This window comes from Salmo salar, chromosome ssa15 (genome assembly GCF_905237065.1).
Source record: "Salmo salar chromosome ssa15, Ssal_v3.1, whole genome shotgun sequence".
NCBI classification, from domain to species: domain Eukaryota; kingdom Metazoa; phylum Chordata; class Actinopteri; order Salmoniformes; family Salmonidae; genus Salmo; species Salmo salar.
Genome location: NC_059456.1, coordinates 79,987,762 through 80,015,671, shown reverse-complemented (window position 1 = coordinate 80,015,671; position 27,910 = coordinate 79,987,762). Strand labels below are relative to the sequence as shown.

Here is a 27,910-nt window from a genome sequence, read left to right as displayed (position 1 = left end):
TTACTGCATGGTCAGAACTAGAAGCACAAGCATTTTGCTACACTCGCGTTAACATCTGCTAACCATGTGTGTGACCAATACAATTTGATTTAAAAGGCGTGTGAGATCAGTAATTGTTAACCTAAAATATTTTCATAAATATACAGTTTATACGGGTTTTATATAAATGTTCTGTATAAATAGCACCGATAAAAAAATGTATGAAATGTATGAAATTGTATGAAATGTATGCATTCACTACTGTAAGTCGCTCTGGATAAGAGCGTCTGCTAAATGACGTAAATGTAAACGTAAATGATAATGTAAACAGACCATAAATGCCTACATTTTTGTTTTCTTGGAAAGCGTGTGAGTGATATGTCAGTACTTGTTGCATTTACAACTTGTCTATGTCCTATCAACTGATTTCAGTGCATAGATTGACACATTGAATGGAATGTTGGCAGTTAATTTGCAAAATTAATGTAATCATTCCTCAAACTGTGGCTAACAATATTTTAAACAATACAATCTTATTACAGCACTGGCAAACCATGATTGACCAACCCCCTGACCAAAATGGCAGACTTTTATCCCATTCTAGTATTCTAATTGCATTGTGTGTAATTTCTGTAATTCAGGGCTCATCTGCAAACTAAACCTGTGTCTCAGTATGACACATTGATAAAATGATGGTTAAATAAAAATTCCTAATTCTACGCATGAATCAATAGTCAAACGCAAGACTAAATCACGAAATGACGTAAACACGTTTTTTTTTTTTATACCTCGGTACGTAAGACGTTCAGGGTTGCGGTTCAAAACGGAGAGGCTGTACCGACACGCCTGGTGTCCAAATTGAGGACGTTTTTGCACAGAGAGTCGAGTGGAGAAGAGCGCATTCGATTCAGTCGTCCTGATGAGCCCTTCGACAGATAGCTAGTTTATGATTACGACTAGAAACGTAAGCAAAAATGTGAAATTTGTCTGCCGAAGTTGGGACTTGGGGGTGTTGAGAATCATTCCTGAGAATCATGTTTTTTTTTCTCCAATATATTTTCGGTGAAAATCACTACAAAAAAAATGTGCTTTAGCTGTCATCCTGGCCTGATATTATCTACTCACTATCGAGCTAGTGGGCTCCCGAGTGGCGCAGCATCTGTGCTTGAGGCGTCACTACAGACACTCTGGTTCGAATCCAGCCTGTATCACAACCGGCCTTGATTGGGAGTCCCCCGCAATTGGCCCAGCGTCGTCCGGTTTGGGCCGTCATTGTAAATGAGAATGTGTTCTTAACTGACTTGCCTAGTTAAATAAAGGTTAAATATAAAAAAATGTAAAATATATATATTTTTTTAAATACTCCTCTCCTGCGTTAAGTAGGAGCAAAGGACACGGTGTCCCGTGTTGTGTTGCAGCGTAAACTCTCCCGATTGAGCAGTGTATAATGTATCAGGGTGACATCCAGGTGGTTAATACCAATATTACAAGTTATTTATCGCTGCTATCCTACTAGAAATAAAATCGAGTGGGGTGGAACAAATTGAAGATGGTGACCAATACTACAAGTTATTTCTCCCTCTCCCATCGAAATAAACATCACTTCCTTTAACAAGTTGTAACTTGCGCCGTGCTTCTGTTGTTGCCAGCATAAACTAGCTGGTAAGGGCTTATCAGCACGACTGACTGAACCGAATCCATTCCTCTCCACACTCGACTCTCGGCTGCGTCATCAATTTGGGCACCAGGCGTGTGTCTGTAGCCTCTCCGGTTCAAAGAGGAAGGAAGATGGCGGACAACAAAGGCGAAGAGGATATGGAGAACGCTTCCAAATTAAATTCAGAACCACGGGGAGAGGATAGCGGGGACCCCGAATTGAAAGATGTGAATTCGGTGATTGTCATAGAGCCCGATTCGAAAGAAGGAGATGATTTACAATCCCAAGAGAATGTTTCTCAGATGCCTACACCCGCTAACGTCAGTGGAGGAGGGGACGCTAGCAGCAACAGCGCGGGCGCAGGGGGGGCAGGCAGCACAAGCAGCAGCCCAGTTGGGAACACCAATGGGGGTACAACCGAGTCCTCGGGTGCTGGGGACATTGCTGGAACCTCACCAACATTCACAACCGAAATGTCCCCACCGCCGACGGTTCCACCAGCCAACCCCGTCACCCCAATAAACCTTATGGATACGTGCGCTGTGTGTAAACAAAGTCTCCAGACCCGTGATTGTGAACCCAAACTCTTACCGTGTCTACACTCATTTTGCTTGAAATGTATCCCCCAGCCAGAGCGACAAGTTACCGTACAGGTGCCCGGGCCGAACGGACAGCCAGACACCCACATAGGTGAGTGTAGCCCTTCATCATGACTCTCAGTTCCATCACGTTAACAGTTAGTCATTGGACGAAGGCGTCTTCTGTAGGGGGGGTGTTAAGAGCCGCCACGATCGGTCTGAACATTAACACACATCACTTGCAGTACGGGTTTGAAAGCATAAGGACTTCATCTTCCATATCGTCGATTAATAATAAAAAGTTACATTTATACACACCTTTTTATAAGGTTAGGGTTCCCACACGGCCATATTTCCATGTTACAGCGCTTGTTTACGGAAGACAGAGTGGACTGACTACCTGTGCTAATTAGCTAGCGTCTCCGAACACCTGTGTGTAAACGGAAGACGGATGCCACAAACGTGTTGTCACTGAAAAATACTGTCGGCTGCAACTGTTAAAACCGTGTACAGTAAGTGTGTATTTTGCATTTGTGAAAATATTTTTATATGAAAATAGAAAATGTTATGTTCCTAGAATCGTACCGCAATTTAGTTAGAGTCGATGCACGTTAAGATTGAGTATTTGTCTGTTTTGGCTTCCAGAGGAAATTCTTCCTTTAAACAGAACATGCAATGTCTTTGGACTAAGGAGTAACGTTAGGCTCATTTAGTCCAATATTGGGCTAAGGTGAGTGTAGCCTGTTTGATTGAAGTGGGTATAGATGTGTAGAAGCATTGAGTACCAGGCAGCAGCCAAATGGTCAGCAAGCATAATGATATGCAAATAAATCGACTTGATGGAAAGTTTCATGATAATATTGTTTTTCACTAATTACCAGACGTCATATGGCGATAGATATATATTACTCACACTGTGACTCATTACAATAATGATTCACTTTGGGCCTAACATAGCTCCTTATGGTAATGCAACATAGCATACTGAATAATCAACAGCCCCTGGGCCTGATAGGTCAATGCCAGAAGAGTATTCATATTGAATGTCACATGTGCAACACAGTATACTTATTTTCAGTTTGTCTTATCTGTAAAGAGCCTTGGCCTCAGACCCAAAATTCAGTTTCTCCATCCTTCCTCAAGGTGGGAAATTTGTCCATCCACCGAGCATTATACTTGCATGACAATTACACCAGAACTACTATGCCCACATAAAGACAAGCCATATTCATATTTGGTAAGACCCCAAAATTCGGTTATGGTGTGGCTTTGGGACCGGGTGACATGATTGTCATAGGTGTGTGCATGTCTTCAGACAGAACACACATTTTGTTTTGCTTTTGTTAGCAAGGTTTCCAGGAGTAAACATTATGGAAAATTGGTGGACATGGAAAAGAGCTTGTTTTCTCAGATGTTCAAGCCTGGGGGGCTCTTTGAGTCCACCACTATGGCAACCAAATATCCTAGCCGGCTACGGGTCTGTGTAGTTGATATTGGTGCATTGATCCTTGTGGACTAGGCCAAATAATGTTAGAGGACATCCACGTGCGATTGGACCTCAAAGATATAGGCCTATAACGCCATTGACAAATCAAATGACTGATGAAAAATGGTACTCATGGTTGTTTGCTGGGAAGAAATAATGTTTTCCAGCTATACTAATTCAATTCATTTAGCAGATTTTTTCCAAATCAGATTGATTCATATAGCCAGTTATGTCCAAAGAAATCAACCAACCAACCTTTTCCAGCTTGCTATAATGATTAGGCCTTGGCAAAAAGTTGGATTACTATTTACTTTTACTCTATCAATTGTCAATTTTAGTACACCTGTTCTTGATACATTAACCCTAGGCTAACTATTGACATTCAGAACTCATTTACAGACCAGTTATTAAGGCCTAGGTTATGATCATGGGCAACCAAGAACACATAATTCCAGCATTATTTCTGGCATTAAATCAAGGTAAAATGTTTCCCATTTTAGTTGTGACCTTCTAGTTATTCATCTTTTTATTGGTGGTCATGTGGTATGGCCATGGGATGAACATGTCTGACTCCAACCATTACGCTACACTTGATAATGGCCCAGGAACACTATCCTTTTTGCTTGTCAGCCCCCATTGCATTCTGGAAGATGCCATTATGACACTTCTGCCTACACCTAGCCTAGTCTGGTCCTCCTAGATCTGTTTGTGAGTATTGCAGCCAACCCCTATGGTCGTTGACATAGCAAACTTTTGGAATTGACAATTACCATAGTGGTTGGCTACACACAAAAACCGATATGGGACCAGACTATGCCTTGCCTATTCAATGCCGATGGCCACTGTGGTCTGAACTACCCAAGGGCTGTTCTTTTTTTATTTTGAAATTATTATGACCCACTTTGTCTTATCAACATGGCTAAGATCGGATGATTTCAATGTAAAACATAAATACAGAAGCCTAAATAAGAGCAGTAGACTTGGGCCTAACTGTTTACAATGCCATCTCAAATTTCCTTGTGTGCCAAGTCTACAAAAAAGAACAAAATCGCCACTTGGTTTGGTATAGCCTACCTACAGCTGAGGGATTGGGTTGGGGGGAAACTCAAATTCAATGATTGAACTATGGATGCAAGGAATTACAGTTCATGAAATCAATATCATGGTTTTAAACATGTTTTGAAGCTATACGTTGTTTATTTACAAATTGAAGTGTTAGGCCAATCATACAACATCACATTATATTTGGGGTTATTTGCTTATGTAAATGTGGCATTAATAGTAAGGCTCCCGAGGTGGCGCAGCGGTCTAAGGCACTGCATCTCAGTGCTAGAGGCGTCACTACAGACCCTGGTTTGATCCCAGGCTTTATCACAACCGGCCTTGATCAGGAGTCTCATAGGGCGGCGCACAATTGGCCCAGCGTCGTCCGGGTTAGGGGAGGGTTTGGCCCGGGGTAGGCTGTCAATCTAAATAAGAATTTGTTCTTAACTGACTTGCCTAGTTAAATAAAGGTTTGATAATTTGTAGTTTAAATTTCATGTAGATCAGTAGGCCTAACTGTTTCTGGAGGGCCTAACCATTGAATAAACAAACATGTGGACTAATGGTACAAAATTGTCAGTGTCATACACATGTAGGCTACTAAAAAGGTCTGATGGCTATGTTACAATTTCAGACATTCATGCATGAAATTCTGCTTCACCTGTTATTTAGGTCATATAAATGGTATAATGTAACAGTACCCGACCATGAAATAGATTATGCATTTGGATACTGTTTGTGTGCATGCACCCTGACTTGCCTCAGTTGAAGGTGTCACAGCTGCAGTGGCAGATCAGATCAGCCTTGTTGGTGTGGTCTCACAAACCCTCCAGCTGCACTCACAGCCAATCACTCAGAGCCCCCTGCAGCTGGGGCTTACACAAACCGGCTGTGTGCAGCCCGAGCCGGTAAAGACTGGCTCAAACCGGTTTGTGCTGCATCCAGTGATGTACAGGGGGATTTAATTGATGGGTTTAAGGGAGTTGAGGGGAGTTAAGTGTGGGGTAGTTAAGGATGATGTATTCAACATTTAGGGTTATGTATTTTCATCATGCATATCATTGCACACTTATGATATAGATCACTGATTTACATTTCCTGCATGAGCATAGCAACCTCATTATTCAGAAATCTTGAAAATAATAGGAAATATGGTGGTGGATTTCAATAAATAATAATAATTTAATGGATTTATCTCTTTTCCCAACCCTCAATGGGAAACTACCAATGTGTAGCACCCACCTACTTAGGCCATATAATGTATTTCATATTTTGCTATTCATATGATACTTACCAATTCAATTGTAACATCTTTATTATTACTAAGTTTAAGTACCAACCAATTGTAAATGGCAAAAAACTGACATGGCTGACATTTCTCGAGGAAGGCTACCCAGAAACCAGTCTTTCCATACAGTTTTTAGATTTTTAGATACAATCAAACTCATCTTCATCAAAAATGTTTGTGTTTGTGACAAGCTGAGAACATGTGTTCTCAGGGGCGGCAGGTACCCTAGTGGTTAGAGCGTTGGACTTGTAACCTTAAGGTTGCAAGATCGAATCCCCGAGCTGACAAGGTAAAAATCTGTCGTTCTTCCCCGAACAAGACAGTTAACCCACTGTTCCTAGGCCGTCATTGAAAATAAGAATTTGTTCTTAACTGACTTGCCTAGTTAAATAAAGGTCAAATAAAAATGTGGAGGGACAAATGATAATTAAAAAATGTTAAGTAGTTGAACCAGCTTGTGATGCCTAATGCGTTTGATGATTTGCATCTGTCTCTTTCTATATAAGCTTTTTGAATAGCCTCTGACCTCTGTAGTATCTGTATGAAAACAATGAGTGAGAAAATGCAGTTTTTTTCTGGGTTGCTGATTTCAAATGTTTTCTTTGTAAATTTCTATAGGCCTAACCAGTGCTTCTCTCTTGTATCTTTCCTCTGTCTACTCTAGTGAATGTGATGCGGTGCATAGTTTGTTGTCAAGACTGCAAACAGAGCGACATCATTGACAACTACTTTGTCAAGGACACTACCGAGGCCTCCAACACTTCAGATGAAAAATCTGCACAGGTATACCACAATTGAACTCTAACACAATCCAGTTACATTCAAGTGGATGGTTGATTAATACAAGCTCCCATTTTATCAGCTGGATGTAGCCTAGCCTAAGTATGTGTGTAAGTGGGGTCATGTGTTTTGTCTCGTTCAGATGTGCACCAGTTGTGAGGACAACGCAGATACCATAGGGTTCTGTGCAGAATGTGGAGAGTGGTTGTGCAAGACCTGCATCGAGGCTCACCAGAGGGTCAAAATCACCAAGGACCACAAGATCCGCAAGAAAGAGGACGTCTCTGAGGGTAAACTGTCCTACAAACCTAAACACAATATGTAATGTGTACCCTGGAATATCAAGTGACAATTTGACATAGTTGGATGTGTAGGCCAGCTCTTTCTATTTGCAAGTAGAAGGCTCTGGTGTAGGCATATGGTGTCTCATAGCACGGTGTAGTTTCACCAAACTTCATAGCTGATTTGCCGTTTCCATGGCAACCATGCTGCAGAATCAGTCGGCGTGTTCCAATAGTAGATTGGCCCTGCTGGTTCTCAGTACTATATATTGTGATTCTATCAGACTTTCCTGAAGTAGTACTATATATTGTGATTCTATCAGACTTTCCTGAAGTAGTACTATATATTGTGATTCTATCAGACTTTTCTGAAGTATTAATTTATGTATCTCTCCCTTCTATTCTTTCTCTCTCATACTTTCACTTTTTTTCTACCCAATCACCAAATTTCATATTCTTTCATACTTTCTTTCGTTTGTTTCTCTCTGTCTCTGTAGAGTCTGTAGGTGCGTCGGGTCAGAGACCTGTGTTCTGTCCCATTCACAAACAGGAGCCCCTGAAACTCTTTTGTGAAACCTGTGACACACTCACCTGTCGGGACTGCCAACTGCTGGAGCACAAGGAGCACAGGTAGGACATGCATTGCATAGACAACACAGGATTGATCTTTAGATTAGGAAATCTAAATCTTTAGTGGATTCTAGTCGGTGGTGGATGGTAATGCATCTGGTTTTGTGTTACATTCTCATATCTCTATTGGGCACAATGAGAAAAGCAGCATCTAGTCCAGTGATCTAAGCACAAGTGTTCTTTGCTGAACAAAGTTTCTCCTCTCTCAGGTACCAATTTCTGGAGGAGGCCTTCCAGAACCAGAAAGGCTTCATTGAGACACACATGGCCAAACTGCAGGAGAAAAAGACCTATGTCCACTACTCTCACGCTCACGTGACAAGCAGGTACAGCATCATTCCCATCTCTTCTGTGAAAGTATCTTGCTATGCTACTTCATAGCTGCAGGGTGAACTTTCCCCTAGGTATAAATCTAGAACCAGCTTCCTGTCCCCCAATCCTAATCTTAACCACAGTGGGGAAAATGCTAGGGGCTGCTTCACCCTAGAGCGATTTCATACAGGTTTGTTAATGATTTGAGGAAAATTTCCCCTCCCAATGTTCCCTTTAAGCTGTGCGCGGGTGCGCAGTAGCTCCGAGACTGCCGCGCAGCTCCCTCGGGACAGCCAGCCCACGGAGAAAAGCATGAGATTGAACTTCACTTAACTTTCTAGAGTTTTCCCTGTTAGTTTCCCTTTACTGTGGCAATTGTGATCGAATCAACGCAATACTATCCACTTTCAATGCAACATACCTAAACTAACTATGAAAGAGATTTTGTTGTAGGCAGAATGCATCTGAGTAGGATTCTATTGCAGTAACATGCACAGCTCAGCCCATACTCTACACAGACCAGTGTGGAATAACCAATTAGAGCTGCAGTAGGCCTATATGCAAATAGACTATTACCATATATGGATATGTGCCATTTACTTTGAACTGAACTGTGTTTACAGCATGAGCGGTCATGAGTAGATGCGCTTCTTTTGAGATCAAAGCGAGAGCTGCATGTAGCCACGTGTGCACATTTTGTTCATATCCTTTGCTAGTTAGTGAGTTATTAGCCCAGATCGATAATTTGTGGTCAGCAATAGGGGAGTTTCTGCTTCCTACAAGAGCACGAAACGTGTGCTTTGAAAAGTGAGTCATTTTTCTTATTATTTTTTTTTCTTAAAGGGGCAGTGTTGTATTTTGAGGCAGGTAGTAGCCAATAGGCAGAGGGTAGTCAAATTTGTCTGATTCTCTGCAATAATGGTATGGGAATAATAATGCATTTTATTTTGTATAGTGGTTTCTTGCGTCAAACCAAACAAGATTTTCTGTCACCTTGTCTGAAGGACAAGTGGATAAACAGGTTCATGTCAAGTCCTGCATGTTTTTTTCAAAAGTGTCATGGAATGTAGGCCTACATTGAACACCACACATTGGCTGCTACTGTAGGCTGAATGATAGAACAGCTATTTCCATGTTCAAATGTTATATGATGCATTTTTCTCCATTGTTTTTGATGGTAGGGAACTCTGGTAGGCCTACATTATGATAAAATAGCCACAGTAGCCTAATTGGCCGCTGTTAAAACTGTAACTTAAAGCGGGTACAGCTACAGTGTTCACAGTAAACGCATGCTGATAGTTGCACAGAATTGACTAAAAGTGCTATTTTATTGTTTATTAGTGTGTTTCTAGTTTGAGTGTCTGTGTCTGTTTCCATCCAGGCTAAAGGAAGTTACTGAGACCCATAGGAAGGTGGAGCATGAGATCAAGATAGCCGTGTTTACTCTTATCAACGAAATCAACAAGAAGGGCAAGTGTTTACTGCAGCAGCTTGAGGTAAGGCGATAATGGAACCTATGCAAGGAATGCATTTAAACTTATCTTCAGAACCCTTAGAATTGAGAAAATGACATTCTGTGTATAACTATTTATGCTCTCAGGCCCATTTTCCTAGAGCCAGATTATGCCTAGTCCTGGACTCAAACACACTTTCAATGGAGATTTTTAATCCAGGGCTAGGGTTCGGGAAATGCACCATCAGTGTTTTCATTACTATATACCAATGAACTGTATCTAGGCCTATATTATGAGAAACATGAATACTAATGAATCACTATGAACTTAATCTCGCTCCTGCATTGCCAGATGATGGGAAGTTTATTCTGTGATGTTATTTGGATACTGTTTTAATTGAATAACAAAGGGGTTATGGTTTACCCTAATTACGTAGTAATCACATAGGCGGATGCCTGTTGGTAATGGCAAGTATCCTAGCGGGCTGCAAGTAGCCTAGCAGTTTTGAGTTTTAGGCCAGTAACCAGAAAGTCGCTGGTTCGAATCCCTGAACAGACTGTGGAAAAATATGTTGGTGCCCTTGTCTAAGGCACTTAAACCTAATTGTTCCTGTAAGTCGCTCTGGATAAAAGCGTCTGCTAAATGACTAAAATGTAACGTTTCTTCCTACCGTTTGTCCCTTGGTCCTCCAGAGTGTGACTAAGGAGAGGAGCATGAAGCTGTTTTCCCAGCAGACAGACATCGCCAACCTGGCCAGGCAGATCCTCCACGTGCTCAACTTCACCCACTCTGCCATTAACAGCGGCAGCAGCACCGCCCTGCTTTACAGCAAGAGGCTGGTACGGAGTACAGATAAACACACACACTCAGGGAAAATCTCACGCCATGACATATTCTCCATGACGAAAGGCTAAAATGTGCACTATAATATGCGGAAGCCATGACGGTTGTCCTATCCGAAATCGATCCTCTGTATATAGTATATCGTCTATATAGTACCTGCAAACAAATGACATCCCAATATCTTCATTCTTCAGATCATCTACCAGCTGCGCAAGGTTCTGAAGGCTGGACTGGAACCAGTGCCTCAGGCTAATGGTTCTGTTCGCTTCTTCTGTGACCCCACATTTTGGGCTAAGAATGTGGTCAACCTAGGTGAGAGGACCCCCCTTTGACTGTGATGGGGTTTTGGGGGTTTACTACTCTACGTGCAAGGAAGTATGCAAGGACATCTGTTTCTGGTCAGTGATGGTACAGTGTAAAACATTTCATAGAAAGGGAGATGTGGGGGGTGCCGAACTCGATCTACTTGAAAATTACTAAAACCAAATGGAATCTGTGTAGTAATGATAATGGATGTACATTCATAGTTTCCTGACTGTGTCTAGCTCCCTAATAATCACCCAAATGAAAGCTAGACAGTCAGGGAGCATTAAAAAAAAAAAATATGGATAGAATACTTTTTTCCCCTCAAATTCTGATTGTGAGAAAATATAACACTTTTTTCGTGTGGCCCTCCGGACCTAGTACGGCCCCAGGGCAAAATAAGTTTGACAGCCCTGGTCTAGAGGAATCACCATACACTCAGTCACTTACTCTTAGCCTCCCCTCTCTCCCCCTCCCACTGTAGGGAACCTGGTGATTGAGAAGATGCCCCAGGCTCAGCACCCTCCCAACATTATGGTGGGGCCCATCTCCCCGGGCCACGGCCACCCAGGCCACGGAAAACACCCAGGGCAGATCAACCTGGCTCAGCTCCGGCTGCAGCACATGCAGCAGCAAGCCTTCGCCCAGCAGAAACAACAGCAGCAGCAGCAGCACCAACAACCACACCAGCAACAACAGCAGCACCAACAGAGGATCCAGGAGCAGATGCGTATTGCTTCCCAAATGTCCCAGCAGCACCCCAGGCAGGGTGGACCTTCGATGGTACAGCAACAGGTAGACTGTTGGGGTACCGTTGTTCCCATCGATAGCAGTGGTGTAGTGAAGGGTAAACGTATGTAAACACTGTTTACCCACCTATTGTGAATATAGGGAGTATTCATTTACTCACCGCAAATTGTGATCAGTATTTATTTTGTTACCATTACATCACTGATCGATAGAGTACATTTGTCAAGCCAGGTTAGAATTTTTTATTTACAGAAAATATTTATACAGTCATAACGTAGTAGAAATATACTAGTACTGAGTATTATCTGTTGCTCTAAGGATTTAGTTAATTGTAATGTAATTTTTATGTAAAAGTATAACTGTCACTCCCCAGCCCCCGCGCCTCATCAGCATGCAGGCCCAGCAGAGGGGCCCCATGAACGGCGGTCCCCTCATGTACCCCCCCCCACCACCTGCGCCTGGCCCCGGGACAGGGCCGCATGCCCAGCCCCAGCGCCCAGCCACGCATGCCCAACGGCCAGCAGTACCCCCCCCATGATGCAACCCCAGCTGCAGAGACAGGTCAGACTACACCACTCACGTTATGTCCCTGAGGGGATAAAAAAAGTTGTAATGAATTGAGTTGCGGTATAGATACTTTATTACTCCCCAAAAGGGAAATTGATCAGAAAGACAACATCCTTATAATAATAAGAACAGTCACATATACAGTAAACAATATGTTTTATGCAGAAACCGGTATGACTGATTGGCGATACTGTCGCCATTTTGTAGTAGAATTTTCACTGAGTGTGTATGTATGGGTACCTTTTTGTGTTTAGCTGACTATAGATTCTGAGATGAGCCACCACAGGTTTCGTTTGTTACATCTAACAGGGGTTTGGCACTTTTTCTACTTGTACTTAAATAGTAGTTGTGTTTCGTGTTGCATGGGCATGATTAGTGATTATGCTTCCAAAAATGACCTTTCAGCACGTCGTAGACCTGGTAGAATTTAACAATAATAAATAGTTAATGCTGTTGTAAATCTGTAGTTTTTGACCTCCCTCCATCTCGCTCTCCCTGTAGCATTCTAACCCAGGTCATGCTGGACCCTTCCCAGTGGCCTCTCTCCACAACGTGAGCGCCGCCAACCCCACCAGTCCCACCAGTGCCAGCATGGCTAGCGCCCATGCCCACCGTGGCCCCGCCAGCCCCATAGTGGGCGCCATTGAGCTCATACCCTCTGTCACCAACCCAGAGAACCTGCCCTGCCTACCAGACATCCCTCCCATTCAGGTACACAGTGCTCAGGGAGCAGGCACATGTCACGTACCTCCATATCTAACCATACCTGCTTCCATTCTCATCCCACTCATTTTCTACTGGCGCCCACCTTTTTGCTTTTTGTAGATCTGAGGGGATTGGATAGGTATGAGTAATACAGTGCATTTTCCGTAATCAATCCACACATAATAACCCATAACACCAAAGCAGAAACAGGTTTTTATAGATGTTTGTACATTTATCAAAATACATTTGAAATATTACATTTACATAAGTATTCAGGCCCTGTACTCAGTACTTTGTTGAAGCACCTTTGGCAGCAATTACAGCCTCGTCTTCTTGGGTATGACACTACAAGCTTGGCACACCTGTATTTGGGGAGTTTTTCCACATTCTTCTCTGCAGATCCTCTCAAGCTCTGTCAAGTTGAATGAAGGAGCATTGCTGCACAACTATTTTCAGGTCTCTCCAAAGATGTTCAAGTCAGGACTCTGGCTAGGCCATTCAAAGACCTTCAGAGATTTGTCCCGAAGCCACTCCTGCATTGTCTTGGCTGTGTGCTTAAGGTTGTTGTCCTGTTGGAAGGTGAACCTTCGCCCCAGTCTGAGGTCCTGAGTGCTCTGGTGCAGGTTATCATCAAGGACCTCTCTGTACTTTGCTCCGTTCATCTTACCCTCGATCCTGACTAGTCTCCCAGTCCCTGCCTCTGAAAAACATCCCCACGGTATGATGCTGCCACCACCAAGCTTCACCGTAGGGATGGTGCCAGATTTCCTCCAGATGTGACTCTTGGCATCCAGGCCGACGAGTTCAATTTTGGTTTAATCAGACCAGAGAGTCTTGTTTCTCATGGTCTGAGAGTTCTTTAGGTGCCTTTTGGCCAACTCCCAAGCGGGCTGTCATGCCTTTTACTGAGGAGTGGCATCTGTCTGGCCATTCGACCATAAATGGCTGATTGGTGGAGTGCTGCAGAGATTGTTGTCCTTCTGGAAGGTTCTCCCATCCAAGAACTCTGGAGCTCTGTCAGAGTGACCATCGGGATCTTGGTTACCTCCCTGACCAAGGCCCTTCTCCCCGGATTGCTCAGTTTGGCAGGGCGGCCAGCTCTAGGAAGAGTCTTGGTGGTTCCAAACTTCTTCCATTTAAGAATGATGGAGGTCGCTGTGTTCTTGGGGACCTTCAATGCCGCAGACATTTTTTGATACCCTTCCCCAGACCTGTGCCTCGACTCAATCCTGTCTCAGAGCTCTACACACAATTCCTTCAACCTCATGGCTTGGTTTTTGCTCTGACATGCACTATCAACTGTGGAACCTTATATAGACAGGTGTGCCTTTCCAAATAATGTCCAATCAATTGAAATTACCACAGTTGGACTCCAATCAAGTTGTAGAAACATCTCAAGGGTGATCAATGGAAACAGGATGCACATGAGCTCAATTTTGAGTCTCATAGCAAAGGGGCTGAATACTTATGTAAATAAGGTATTTATGTTTTTTTTTAATCTGTTTTCGCTTTGTCATTATGGGTATTGTGTGTAGATTGAAAACCATTTTAGAATAAGGCTGTAAGGTAACAATGTGGAAAAGGGTCTGAATACTTTCTAAATGCACTGTATGATTAATATTCAATGTAACTTCTGCCATATTGCTTTATACCTATCTGGTCATTTCCTATTGTTGCTCATTGAAGGAGCTAGGGAAAGGGGGTAGGGAGCGTAATTGGAACCTGGCTCAACTCCGGTGAACTCTAATGTGGTGCCTAGTGAAAGTCTACACACCCTTTGCACTGTTGTCACATTTTACTGTCGTAAATGAAAATCAAAACCTTTTTTGAATTGGGATTTCCCCCCCAATGATCTACACAGCCAAAGTAAAATAACAGTTTTTTGGGGGGGAGGGGGTATAACTTGATTGCGTAAATCTACACACTCCTCTCTGTTGCACATCTAAATCATTTCAGGGTACAGATCAAGGGAAGGTTATGAAATCATTCCAATACACTGAATACCCTTTTGAGTATAGTAATTAAGCTATTGATGGTGTATCATGTCACCTGGTTACTGAGAGTAACACAGTGTTCGTGAGAGTCTTATCTTTCCATAGAGAGGTCAAACCATTTGGATGCTACAGACGGTTTTCAGAATGTGTCATGGTCTGACAAACACCGATCTAGCTCTGCCACCTTTCACCGCAGATGCGGATAGGCGACATCGGCGTATGCAGTGGATTGAGTTGCAGCTCATGCAAGAAAACATATCTCTAGCTTAAGCTAATTAGATTCCCACGTAGCGGTGTACATCGACTCTAGGGGTTTAAAACAGCCACAGACTTCATTGTCTGAGCTGAGGGAAATCTGTGGATGGATCAACATTGCATTCATTCCACATCACTGGCCTGTATGTGGCATGTGTTAAAACAAATCCATTCCAAATCATCCTTCTGGTTTACAAAAAGGCCATTAAGGAATACTGTAAGAGAATATGGCAAACAAATTTACTTTTTAAAGTAAATGCATAACTTTAGGTTTGGGGCAAATCCAAAATCAGAGTGAACCTTTCATATATTTCATGAATTGTGGTGGCATCATCATGTTAATATGGGCATGCTTGTCACCGGCAGGGACTGGGGAGTTTTGTTAAAGGGGCAAAGCCCAGGTAAAAACGTTGTGGAAAACATGCCTTAGTCTTCTGAAGACCTTACACTGGGATAGAGATGTATTTTTCAGGGTGCAAATTATCCAAATTATAAGGTCAAATATGCACCATAATGGCTTTCCACAAGGTGTTCAGTGTTTCTGAGTGGTGTAATCTTAGCCCAGACTTAAATCTGCATGAAAATCAGTCAATACTTGAATATTGCTGTCCATCAGTGATCCTCAACTAACTTGACTGAGATTGAGCAATTTTGAGCAATGTATAGATGTTGCCCCAAGAGTTGTGGAAAGTTGGTGGAACCGTATTCAAAATGATTTCCAAGAATGTGTATCATTTTTAATTTTGAAGTGTGGACTAGTTTGTGTAGATCAGTTGGGGAAAATCCTGATTTTTTTAAATCCATTGTTAGATTTTAATTTTAAGCGAGCCAAATGTGACAACTGTGCAAAGGGTGTATAGGCTTTCACTAGGCACTGTACATGGGGGTTCTTCATCAGAAATGTTCCCAAGGTGAGCTGAAAATGACCACTAATTCGGTGTTATTTTCCTGTGGTTGGACGCTTTGGCGCCATCAGCTGGAAGACGCAGGCTCCAGCAGTCTGGACGCCCTCCTGAGTCGCTGGATCTCAGCCAGTACATACCCTCAGCTGGGCTTGTGGCCCCCCGTGGACATGAACCCCTCCCCCGGACTCTCCACACACTCACCTGGCTCCTCAGGTACTGGAGGACTACAACACACACAGCTTCAATTCCATCTGTGATTTTGAAATCATTTATCAAAAACAAATGCTCATATCACTGTCACGTTTTACGAAGATAATCGTTTGTATCACATGACTTCTATATTACTGCTAGGGTTGAATACCGGTGTCCCTGGACTTCCTGACCATACCCCTTTCCGTTTCCCAAGAAATATATTGAACGGTCCTGTGGACTAATAATATAAACATTTTTATGCCGCACTAAAGCAAAAATACTAAATATGCATGTGCGAATAGCTACATGAACCGGACATATCAACTCTCTGGCTTCATTCATACATTAGACTAGTCATCACAACACTAGCAGCCTACCATATTAAGCCTACTTGACGTAAAGTCTCCAATAGAAAACATCACTTGGGCAACTTGCATGACTTTTATAAATTGCATCGCTGACTATCATGTGTAGGCTTCATGCGATGTCTCAACGCAGTTCCTGAAGGCAATCTCCACATTCACAAATCTCTGCTGCTATGGTGCTGCTGAATCTCCACTACTAGGCCTATTTGCTTATGTTTGTTTAGCTGGAATTGGATAATGTTCCCTGTGACAGTCTCCACAATAAGCGGGTTATCATTAAGTAAAAACAGCCGCAACCTTCTGAAATTCCCCTGATAGCCAGGTGCAAGGGGAGAGAAAAGTGCCAACAAGCTGGCTGACATCTTTCAGTCAAAGGTAAGCTAAAATGAATGTAATTTTCACCAGGCTGTTGGCTAATAACCTCATAATATTGTAGGCCTAAATCAACAAAATAGCGTGGGGACTTGGACAGAACTTTGAGTTGATTAAATTGTGGCAAATACAACAAGAAACCGTTAGATTCAAATCCATATTTCTCCATTTACAGTGTTATAATCATGTCTGATTTATTCATCTGCTGGTATTATTTGCTTTAATTAGCATTTCCAGTTTGAACAGGAATACCAGTATGGTTGCAATTTTTTCAGGAAGGATTTTCAGGAAAATATTCAACCCTAATTTGACTGCCTCTTCCTTGCTCTCTGTCTATCTCCCACCCACAGGCTTATCAAACTCCCACACGCCCGTGCGGCCATCCAGTACTTCCAGCACAGGAAGCAGGGGCAGGTAATGATGACACACAGGTTTAATACTAGAACTCTGCTCAAAAAGTTCAAATGACACTATTGCATAAAGCTGTGGAACATCCATAGGATGGGCAGAAGGTAGCAATGCCGATATTGTACCATAGACTCACTCCTAAACAATGAGTCCTCATCTCACTGGTATACATGTAAAAGTATATGGAAGACTGTAATGGAGGTCTTGACAGTTTGTGTGTGTGTGTGTACATTTGTGTCCCCAGCTGTGGCTCTGCCGGGAGGCCAGTGCCAGCGAGCGCCCCAATGGAACAGCAGGTCAAAGTCAAGCAGGAGCCCGGAATCGAGAAGGAGTGTGGCTTCTCAGGAACCACCACCTCCAACGTCAAAACGGAACGAGGGAAGGATGGAGGGAGGAGCGCGTGCATGGTAACACATCTCTAACTGCCCAGCTCTTTCACCTCCTAGCCTGTCAGTACCTTGATCTTAATCTAGCAGGTATCTATGTACCTGAGGCTATGTATGCTCTCCTCTATTTATTTGGACAGTGAAGCTAAAATGTTTAAATGTGGCTCTATACTCCAGCATTTTGGATTTGAGATCAAATGTTTCATATGAGGTGACAGTAAAGGATGTCACCGGGGTATTTTCTTACATATCTGTTTTACTGTTTAGAAATATAAGCACTTTATGTATCTAGTCCCCCCATTTGAAGAAGTCACAAGTATTTGGACAAATTCACTTACTCGACTGGTTTCACAGACAAGGCTTAAGCCTAGTCCCAGACTAAAATGCCTGTTTGAGCTGTCTTAACTCAAAGTGACTTGCACAGACTTATCTTAAAATAGTCATAGATTTAGCTTGTTCTGGATTAAACAAAGCCGATTGCAAGAGGGCGGATTAGAGGTACTCTAGGACTAAATTGAAGCTTAAAATAATCCTTCAGAGGCAGGTTTAACTTCTGCTTAGTACTGTTTGTGAGGGAGGATGGACTATTTCGAATAGCTAAATGAAGACCAACATGCACTCCAGAGGCCAGCCAGATGAGTACTTGTGGATAGTAATCCATTAAATTACTTGAAATAGCTTTTCGAGACCTTTTTCGTATGTACAAAGAAAATACATTGGAGATGCTTCTTTGCTTGAGCCTAGACTTTCCTCTCTGTCTCAAAGAGGAAGGCCTTTACCCAATTCTCTCCAAGTTATGATCACTTTGAGGTTTTTGAAATCTTTCATCGTGAAACTGGTGATTTGTGTGGTGCCAGTGAAGCAACTGTCTGTAAAATAGTTCACAAAGTCTGCAGGGCCATTTGTGAACTGAGGAGTCTTGACATCAAGTTTGCTGATGCTGCTAGCCAAGCCAACGATAAAGTGCAATTCTATGAATATGGGCACTTTCCAGGAGTAATTGGCTGTATAGGTGGATGTCATGTTCCCATGAAGTGTCCATCAACCCCTGATGCTGAGGAGTCTACAGGAACCGTAAGAACTGGTTTTCCATCAATGTTCAAGGTGTAGGCACTCCTAATTTAGATTTTCCAAACATTGTTGCCCGTTGGAAGGGTGCAACTCACGATTCAAGGATTTTTCTCAACTCTTCATTGTGTGCTCAGTTTCAGAGAGGACAACATAGTGGACTACTACTTGGTGACAGTGGATAGGTCAGAGTAACTTCTTATTCACGCCATAAATCCCACAACAGCTGAGCAGCAAAGATACAGAGCTCATATCCGCACGAGAGGGATGGTTGAGCGTATGTTTGGAGTATGGAAAAATCGATTCCAGTAAGGATGTACGATATATCGGTGAACACATCGGAATCGGACAATATTTGCTACAAATGCCAACATCGGTATCGGCCAATGTCTGGTTTAACGCCGATGTGCAAAACCAATGTCAAAGCTGACGTGCATATCTATATAACGTAGGTACATGACGTAATGACGGCATGTAAAATCTTGCGCTATACGTGCAACACAGCATTCCTAAACTAGCCCACAATGTCTGCTGTGTGGATCGAGCAGTCAACAAGTCAAGCAGTCATTTGAAAGAGTAACACAATTTCAGCGAGACAATTCAAAGTTGAAATCCATTAAAGCCAAGATAATGGAATTCATTGCCCTTGACAATCAACCGTTCTCTGTCGTGGGTGATGTTGGCTTTCGCCGACTGGTTGAGCACCGGTACACATTATTAAGTGTGCTATTTTTCAGATGTTGCCCTACCAGAGTTACACAGTAATAGCGTCACTGCTATTAGCTTCACGCCAAACATACTATGGAATGCCGTTTGGGTCTTTGCGTGTCAAAAAAGATACAGTAGCACTGTCAAAACTGTATAAAAAAGTCTGCAAACAAGCAAACACCGGCCACGAACGATGTGTTTACAATACCGCGTTGGTAATAAAGCATAATTTGTTTGACCACAACTTCTGGGGTCGCTAGCTTTAGCTAGAACCAATACAACAAGCCTGAAAACAATGACCCTTAGAAACTGCAGTCATTTTCATTATTCTTAGCAATGATTTGGGAATCCTTGTGAGTAAGTATTAGCTAGGTATCCACTTGTTGTTTGCCTATTGAAATTGAACTTCAGTTCATGAAAATAAATAGCTAGCCAGCTGCTTAACCCTGTTGCCCAAAACTAACATTATAAGCAGCCAGCTAGCTTCATCTGGCTAGTGATGTCTTTACCGAACCGGGTTATGGATTAGGCACAATAGGGGAATTTGAGGTTTGTCTTCAAAATAAATAAAAGTATGTCATTGACAGTGATGCAAATGAATACAAATAGTAGAATTATGCCATGCTAACTGCAAAGTCCACTATTGTGGCTAATCCTTATTGTGGCTAATCCTTATTGTGGCTATCTTCACATTGATGGGTCCGACCACCATTAATCAAGTAAGAACTGTCTTATAAATTAGGGTTATTTTAGATGATGACACCTAGCTATTTAGCTAGCTAACTATAGCTCCTGAAACATATTGTCGTTTTGCTATGTTTTTGGGGAAGAACATTGGTTGCATCCATGAGCTAGCTAGCTTTTTTTTTTTTAGGACCAGCACTGTAGGTGCGCGAGACAACTTTACCAGCGTCATAGCATACGTATTGATGAATCGTTGTGACATGAAATACGAGTGATTTTGTAATAACTATGTAAAAAAATTATGGACGGTTTAAATTTTAATGTGACGTGCAGTCATATTTAGGTCCTGATTGGTCAACAAGCGTATTTGACACATCAAATAGTGTTAAATAGTATATTTTTTTGACACGCAAATACCCAAACGGCGTTCTATAGAAATCCTGGTTGAGAATGAAATGACTGAACAACAAAACAGCACAGCAAGTAAGTGAAAGAAATTGGTTTTGTTTTACTGGTAATGGGGACATGCGTAAATGCCAACAAAATAATTTTTTGGTCAGTGTGTGTGTGTAACCTTTATTTAACTAGGCAAATCAGTTAAGAACAAATTCTTATTTACAATGACGTCCTACCCTGTCCAAACCCGGACGACGCTGGGTCAATTGTGCACCGCCCTATGTGCCTTAAACCGCTGTGTGTGTGTTAACTATTTAACTGTACTAGAATGCTTAAAAGGCCGCTAAAATTGTAAATATCGGTTATCGGTATCAGGGTTTTTTTGGCAAGGAAAATATCGGATATCGGTATCAGCCAAAAATGTAATTATCGGTGCATCACTAGATTCCAGTCTCTACACAGTACACTGCGTTTCAAGCCAAGAAGATGCTGCAAGCTTTCACATTGCAGCACTTCAACTAGATGATATGCATTTAAATATGTAATGTATTCATTATGGCTTGTTTTTGCTTTGATAATGTTTGTTCTTTACAAAATTAAAATAGTGTGCAGCATAATTAAATGAGTGACTAAACCAAGGCTAGTTTTAAATGTAGTTTGTGGTGATTAAAATACTCACACTCATGAATATCCAAATGACAAAACATTTATTTTTTACATATCATATTGTTCACCATGGCTGGTAATCACAATTGTCTCATTACTGTATATTTTTTGGCTCATACCTCTCTCTTCCAACTTCATATCTAATTCAACCTGTAGAATTCTCAATTTCATTTCATGTTCTTCAAGTATTTCATTTTATGCTCATGAAATTCTCTAGCTAACTTTTCATGCATGGTCATCTTTTTTGATCTCTGCTGAAAGATGGTGGTAGCATCTTCACTCAGGGATGCTATAGCAGATGTAGAGGGTACACACTCATTGTGCATTGGCTCTTCCAACCTGTTCAGATACCCTTCCTCTGGAAAAAGAACACCGTTAGAAGCACAAATAAACTCATATGGTCCTTAGAGTGAAAGAAGAATAAAGATTGACAGACAGTGGAATATATTTACCAAAGAAAGTAACCAATTTGCTTTCTTTTGGTATATGTACCATTTGTGCTCAGTTTTTTATCTGAACTGTCCAAATGGTAAAGCTCTGGTATACCATCGAGGTTGCTGGTGCTCTATTATTCCAGACAGCAAGTCACTCAATTCATCAGTCTTGTCTTTTTTTGGTGGTCCACCACCAGTAGTGTATCGCTCTCTTCTGATCTCTGCATTCTCTCTTTTTAAAGCCAGTGTAAGGTTCTATAAAGGCATATATCATTCAATATAAGTAATGCCACAAAAATATGAATATGAGAAATGTGGAATACTGATAATAATGAAGATATCTCAGCTGAAGTTGTTGTACTCTTCTTTTGGTTACATTTTCATTTGCATTGAATTCACTGCAAATTGTAGCCCAACCACTCTTTTTCTTTTGCTCAGTAGCAGTAGTATGGTTTTTACTTTCAATAACTGCATGGTTTGACAAAATTTGTTTTTAGTAGTTTTTTTCATACTCACTAAAGTGTTTTGGAACAAATTGTTTTTGCCTCAAGATTAACACCAGTAATGGTGTTTTCTATTCCATTCCGGGTTTTTATGAGCACCATTAGACCAACAGCATGTACTCATACTTAACCTAGTCAGGCTTAACCCAGGTGTTCTCATTTAGGCTTACTTACCTTACTCCAGAACTCCATAGTCTCCGACTAACTAAGCCAAATTTAAGCCACGTTCACGAAAGCTACTTGAATGTCCTAGTTTAACTAGTACACATTAAGGCCTACTCCTGGCTTAATCTAAGCCCTGTCTGTGAAACTGGCCCACTGTGTATGAAAGTAGTCAAAAGTTTAGTATTTGGTCCCATATTCCTTGCACACCATGACTATGTCAAGCTTATGACAAACGTGTTGGATGCATTTGCAGTTTGTTTTGGTTGTTTCAGATTATGCTTTGCCCAATAGGAACTGAATGGTGAATAATGTATTGTCATTTTGGAGTTACATTTATTGAACATAAGAATAGATGTTTCTGAACACGTCTACATTTAATGTGGAGGCTACCATGATTACAGATAATCATGAATAATGATGAGTGAGTTAGAGGCACAAAGACCATACCCCTCCCAAAAATGTCTATCCTCTCCTGTTATTGGTAATGGTGAGAGATTAACATTTTTAAGGAACTTTTGGCCTCACTTCTTGGTGCTACACCAGAATTCTCAATGTAATTAACCCTCTTGAAAGCATTCAGCTTTTTTTTAACGTGTGTGTGTGTGTGTGTATCTGTCCCACAGATGAGTAGTCCAGAGATCAGCCGGACTCCCCCTCTCCCCGTGCTGGGCTCCGTGGCTTCCGCCTCCTCTGTCCAGGACGCCCTCAAGACGTTGGGGGAGCACGTCAAAACTGAGCCCCAGGACCAGGAGGCCTGCAGCGGGGCCAACGGGCCTAGCAATGCCCCTAGCACCAGCCCATCCACTAAGGCCTCAGATGCCCCGTTGACCAACAGCAAGGGAGCCGGGCCTGCTACCCTGCGAACTCCACGCACTGCAATGGGGACCAACCAGGGTGGGGCGGGAGGGAAGGATGATGACCCCAACGAGGACTGGTGCGCCGTGTGCAACAACGGGGGAGAGCTGCTTTGCTGTGACCGCTGCCCCAAAGTCTTCCACATCACCTGTCACATCCCCACCTTGAAGTGCTCCCCGAGGTGAGCCACTGATCTACCACTACATGCATACACACAGGCTGGCTTTGACTAAGTGTCAGAATAAGAATGATTTTCATTCATATTTCAACAGATAAGCCCTTTAACATTGGATGCTGATAGCTTGCCACACATCGGCTATCTTTCTCCCATGTATATGTCTATAATATATCTGGGTTGTTGTGTCACATTTTCTCTCTGTTTCCCCCCTCAGTGGAGAGTGGATGTGCACGTTCTGCCGGAGTCTGGCCAGCCCGGAGATGGAGTACGAGCCTGATGACGAGCCTCGTGGCGAGAAGGACACCAGTGAGCAGGGCCTGAGTCCTGAGGACCAGAGGGTCAGTGGAACCATCCACCTGTAATACCTAGAATATGGCTTTCCCTGCTTACAGTTGAAAGGACTTTCCCATAGCATTAGTAGTTGCTCCTGCCACTGCATTTCCCCACTACTTATATCAGTTGACTTTAGATGCCCTCACATTTTAGGAGTAAATCAGAATGAATTAATTTAGTACACTTCTCTTAGTAAGGAGTATGTGAATTACGGAAAACGTGTATTTAGTAAGCTTGATGCGCTACTCCTTTCATCTTAATTTGCTGTGTTCAGCCAGAGGGACACATTCCTCATCTGTCTGTCTGTCTGTCTCTCTCTCTGTCTCTCTCTCTGTCTCTCTCTCTGTCTCTCTCTCTGTCTCTCTCTCTCTCTCTCTCTCTCTCTCTCTCTCTGTCTCTCTGTCTGTCTCTCTCTGTCTGTCTCTCTCTCTGTCTCTGTCTTTCTCTCTCTCTCTGTCTCTCTGTCTTTCTCTCTCTCTCTGTCTGTCTGTCTGTCTGTCTCTCTCTCTCTGTCTGTCTCTCTGTCTCTGTCTGTCTCTCTCTCTCTCTCTGTCTCTCTGTCTCTGTCTCTCTCTCTCTGTCTCTCTCTCTCTCTGTCCTAGCTGAGGAATGTTAAGCAGTTGTGTAATGTTCTCCTGCATAACCGCCCCTCCCTCTCTCTTGCTCTATATCTTTGTCTGTCTCTCTCTCTGTCTGCAGAGGTGTGAGCGTCTCCTGCTGAACGTTTTCTGCCATGAGCTCAGCGAGGGGTTCCAGGAGCCTGTCCCTCCCTCTGTAAGTATAACAAGCTTGTAAAAGGCAATGCCACCTGTATTCTCTGACCTGGATGGCCACATGTACTCTAGAGTACAGCCTCTCTAGGTTTCTTCTTTCTTGGGACATTTTCCTGGGCACTGTGCTCTTGATTCTGCCATTGCTTTCTTTGGGGTCTTGGCCAGATCTCTGTAAAAGCACGTAGTGTCAACTGCTGATTTAAAAAAAATAAAAAAAAATATATATATACATTGTATTTATAAATACATTTGATTGGTTGGTTTATGGATCCTTCCCTATGCCCACAGCACCACCTTACTTCAGCATTGTGGCTATAACCATAATGTTCTGTATAATAAATGAATGATCCAATATGGCTCTCTAACCATGGTGTTCCCCTCTCACCAGATCCCTAATTACTACAAAATCATCAAGAAGCCCATGGACTTGACCCTGGTGAAACAGAAGCTACAGTTGAAGCACGTCCAGCACTACCAGAGCCCCATAGAGTTTGTCTCGGACGTGCGCCTGGTCTTCAGCAACTGTGCCAAATACAACGAGGTGAGTGGGCATGACTTCCATGCATGATGAGATGGGGCTGAGTGATAGTTGAATGGATGCTGGAGAACACATGCACATTAATACTGTATGCGGGCAGTGGAAATGCACTATGCAGAAGGTTGATATCCTTATCACACCATTTTGCATGAGCTTGGGCACCCACAGGGATTAATGTTGGATGACCGGATGCAGTTATTGGGTACTCACACTGGGCTGTTTGTTGTGACGCAAAAATATTTTCATGGCCTCTAATTTAATGTCTTCCTAGTCAGTTATTTTGTAAGCAGTTAAGACTCCTTGATTTTTTTTAAACTTATGAGTTGACAAAACAAGCGAATCAATAAAGCATTGAACTATTATTGTCATTATTGTCACAATATATTAGACATTTTTGTCATTCTAAATAACTTGCCACTTTCTTGCAGAGAGATTACCTTTAAAATGGTAATACATTCCGTTTTGTCTGTATTCATTATAGCTAACCGTTTATCAATGATTGATAGTTTGTCCTTGACTTGATTGTTTTTGGGTGGAGTTTTCCTTTAATATCTTGTGCAAGCTATCTCTTAGTATTTGTTTCATTAGTCCATTGTTGATGTAGTTAGTCAATGTTTTGCATGTCAGCAATCACGTTTTCAAGATGTATAACTGTAAAAATACAGAAATACGGTATGGTGTATTTTGCGTCATATGATGCTGCGTTTTGCAGAAGATCATTTGAGGGTGGAATTTTCCTATTAAAGTGTATATTTTCACTAGATACTAACACAAATACTTGGACTTTTCGAATGCAAAATTTGTCCCGTGTGTGGTCTCTTCATTGCATTGGACCTTTTGATATGGTGTCAATGTTTACTTTCTTAATTTAATCTCTCTGGACATGTTTTCAAGTGATGTGTTCAGGGGAAAAAAGATTTACAAGGAATTTTGTGGTTTAGATTTTCAATAGTGATTTGAAATGGAAAAGAGGGGACCAATATACTACCTTGTATTGAGAGGATCAATGAGGAACTGAGTTGTGGAGGTAACGTTAAAAGGTTTTCTATTGGTTGCAGTTGACATAGTCAATGGTCCAGCGCAATGTGTCATATTTGCAAACTTAAGATTTTAAAAGAGACACTTATTAGGTATCAGTGAAGGGACTGTCAGTGTCAAGGCTAAAAGGTTTTCTATTGGTTGCAGTTGACATAGTCAATGGTCCAGCGCAATGTGTCATATTTGCAAACTTAAGATTTTAAAAGAGACACTTATTAGGTATCAGTGAAGGGACTGTCAGTGTCAAGGCTAGTAAGTCAAGCTAACCAATTTAGCAGGGAGAGAAATTTGAAGACGTCTTTCCCAGGAATACGCCAGGACCCACAGCAAGGCCATGGATGCTGTTCAGAATTCAACAGGCAGAAGCAGCCAGGTAAAGACTAGACAGACCATAGGTAAAGACACTAGACTCGTTGGGAAATGTAATGGCAAGATTTAAGCAAGGTCTGCAACTGAATCCTCAATAAGTTAGACAGTAAGTGAAACAAAAGTTTATGGAGGAATGACGATGACACACACCACATTTGGACTCCAGTTCAATAAGGCGTGTATTTTACGTAGGCCCAAAGACCAAGGGTAGTGACAGTATACATGGTTGTTACCTATAACCTGTCTGCTGTGAAATTCTCCCCCCCCCTTCTGCTTTTGTCTTTTATTGTACTGTTATCACCCCTTTTTTAGATGTCTCGAATAATCCAGGTATATGATGAGGAGAAACAGAGTAATGTGCAGGTAAGCTGTTTCTAATACACATGGATGGGAAAGGTTAGGCTGCCTACCCTGTCACTATTTTAAAAATGTGGGTTTTATATGCATTTCCACACTGAGGTCAAAATAATATTGTGAAAATGATAATGCTTTTTTTAGTATAAGAGCTGTTTGAAAAGACTGCCAGAAATTTCAGCCTGTTTTGATGGGATGGAGTTTTGGGGGTACAATTGTTTAGACCAACAAGAAAGAGTTCCAAACCTCTGCCAATAACAGCTAGTTTTCAGTTTTCCAAACTCAGACCACTCCTAGACAGTCCAAGAAAAATCTTGGTTGAGAAATTGCTCTTTGCTAAGAAGCTAATATTGTTTATTTTTGACAATTTTAATTGGAGAAAAAAATCACACTAAGGTACTTAATTGTTACCCACAGATTATTTAATATTGAGATAAAAACAGCTGCGTTGGACCTTTAACCCTCTCTAGTGTGCTCCATCTCCTCCCCTCCCATTCCTTACCCATTCATCCCTCCTGTTAAATGGTGCCCTCACACCTCACCTTCCTCATACTCTCCCCCTCGTTCCCACCTGGCAGGCGGACTCAGAGGTGGCGCAGGCAGGGAAAGCCGTGAGTTTGTACTTTGAGGAGAGGCTGCTGGAGCTATACCCAGACGAAAGTTTCCCCGAGGTACCAGAGGAGCCTGAGGCCCCAGTTGGAGAGGAGGCAGATCTCACAGAAGACTCAGAGGATGAGTTTGTGCAGCCTAAACGCAAGCGGTTAAAAACAGATGAAAAGATGCTTCACATCAAGTGAGAATCAGTGTTAAAAAAGGAAAAGGTCAAGAGAAGTGAAAGGATTTTGTCTTCCTCATCTGAAATGCAAGACCTATTGTACACATTTACAAGTTTATTTCATTTTTGCCTCTTTTACTTATTGTAAAATAGAAATTAAATTAGTCTGTATCTGGCAAACTGGACTTTTTAAAGATATATTGGAAGTTCCACTCCTTCATTTCCTCTGTGGGAATTTATGGATGTTCAAGAAAATGCTTGTACAGATTTGAAAGTATGTTTTGTTTGCAGTAGTCTTTTTTTTTCTATTATCATTTATGATAATATTTGTGAAACATGCTTTATAAAATATCCAAAACTCCCATTTCCACTATTAATCTTAATGTACTATAAAGTTTGACATGAATTACCTAACAAGTATTTGTATTGTGTTTGAAATATTTTACCTGCTGTAAATAAGAAAAACCAAATGAGGAAAAACCAGTGGCTTGTTTGGTCTTTCACCAATAAATAAAATATGTTCAAATATTTACTGTCAA

The 27,910-nt window shown here is 41.9% G+C and overlaps 1 protein-coding gene across 1 annotated transcript; it reads left to right on the top strand.

Moving 5' to 3' along the window:
* The first annotated feature begins 1,411 nt into the window (after nucleotides 1–1,411).
* Nucleotides 1,412–27,910, top strand: LOC106572028 (E3 ubiquitin-protein ligase TRIM33). Its single transcript, XM_014145737.2, is given in 22 exon segments — nucleotides 1,412–2,326; nucleotides 6,697–6,815; nucleotides 6,955–7,102; nucleotides 7,591–7,723; nucleotides 7,933–8,049; nucleotides 9,417–9,531; nucleotides 10,182–10,328; nucleotides 10,527–10,644; nucleotides 11,120–11,430; nucleotides 11,759–11,824; nucleotides 11,826–11,915; nucleotides 11,917–11,946; nucleotides 12,454–12,663; nucleotides 15,883–16,024; nucleotides 17,091–17,154; nucleotides 17,393–17,555; nucleotides 22,782–23,194; nucleotides 23,406–23,529; nucleotides 24,224–24,298; nucleotides 24,686–24,838; nucleotides 26,555–26,605; nucleotides 27,175–27,910. Coding segments are annotated over 22 exon segments (3,567 nt in total). The 5' UTR covers nucleotides 1,412–1,767; the 3' UTR covers nucleotides 27,394–27,910.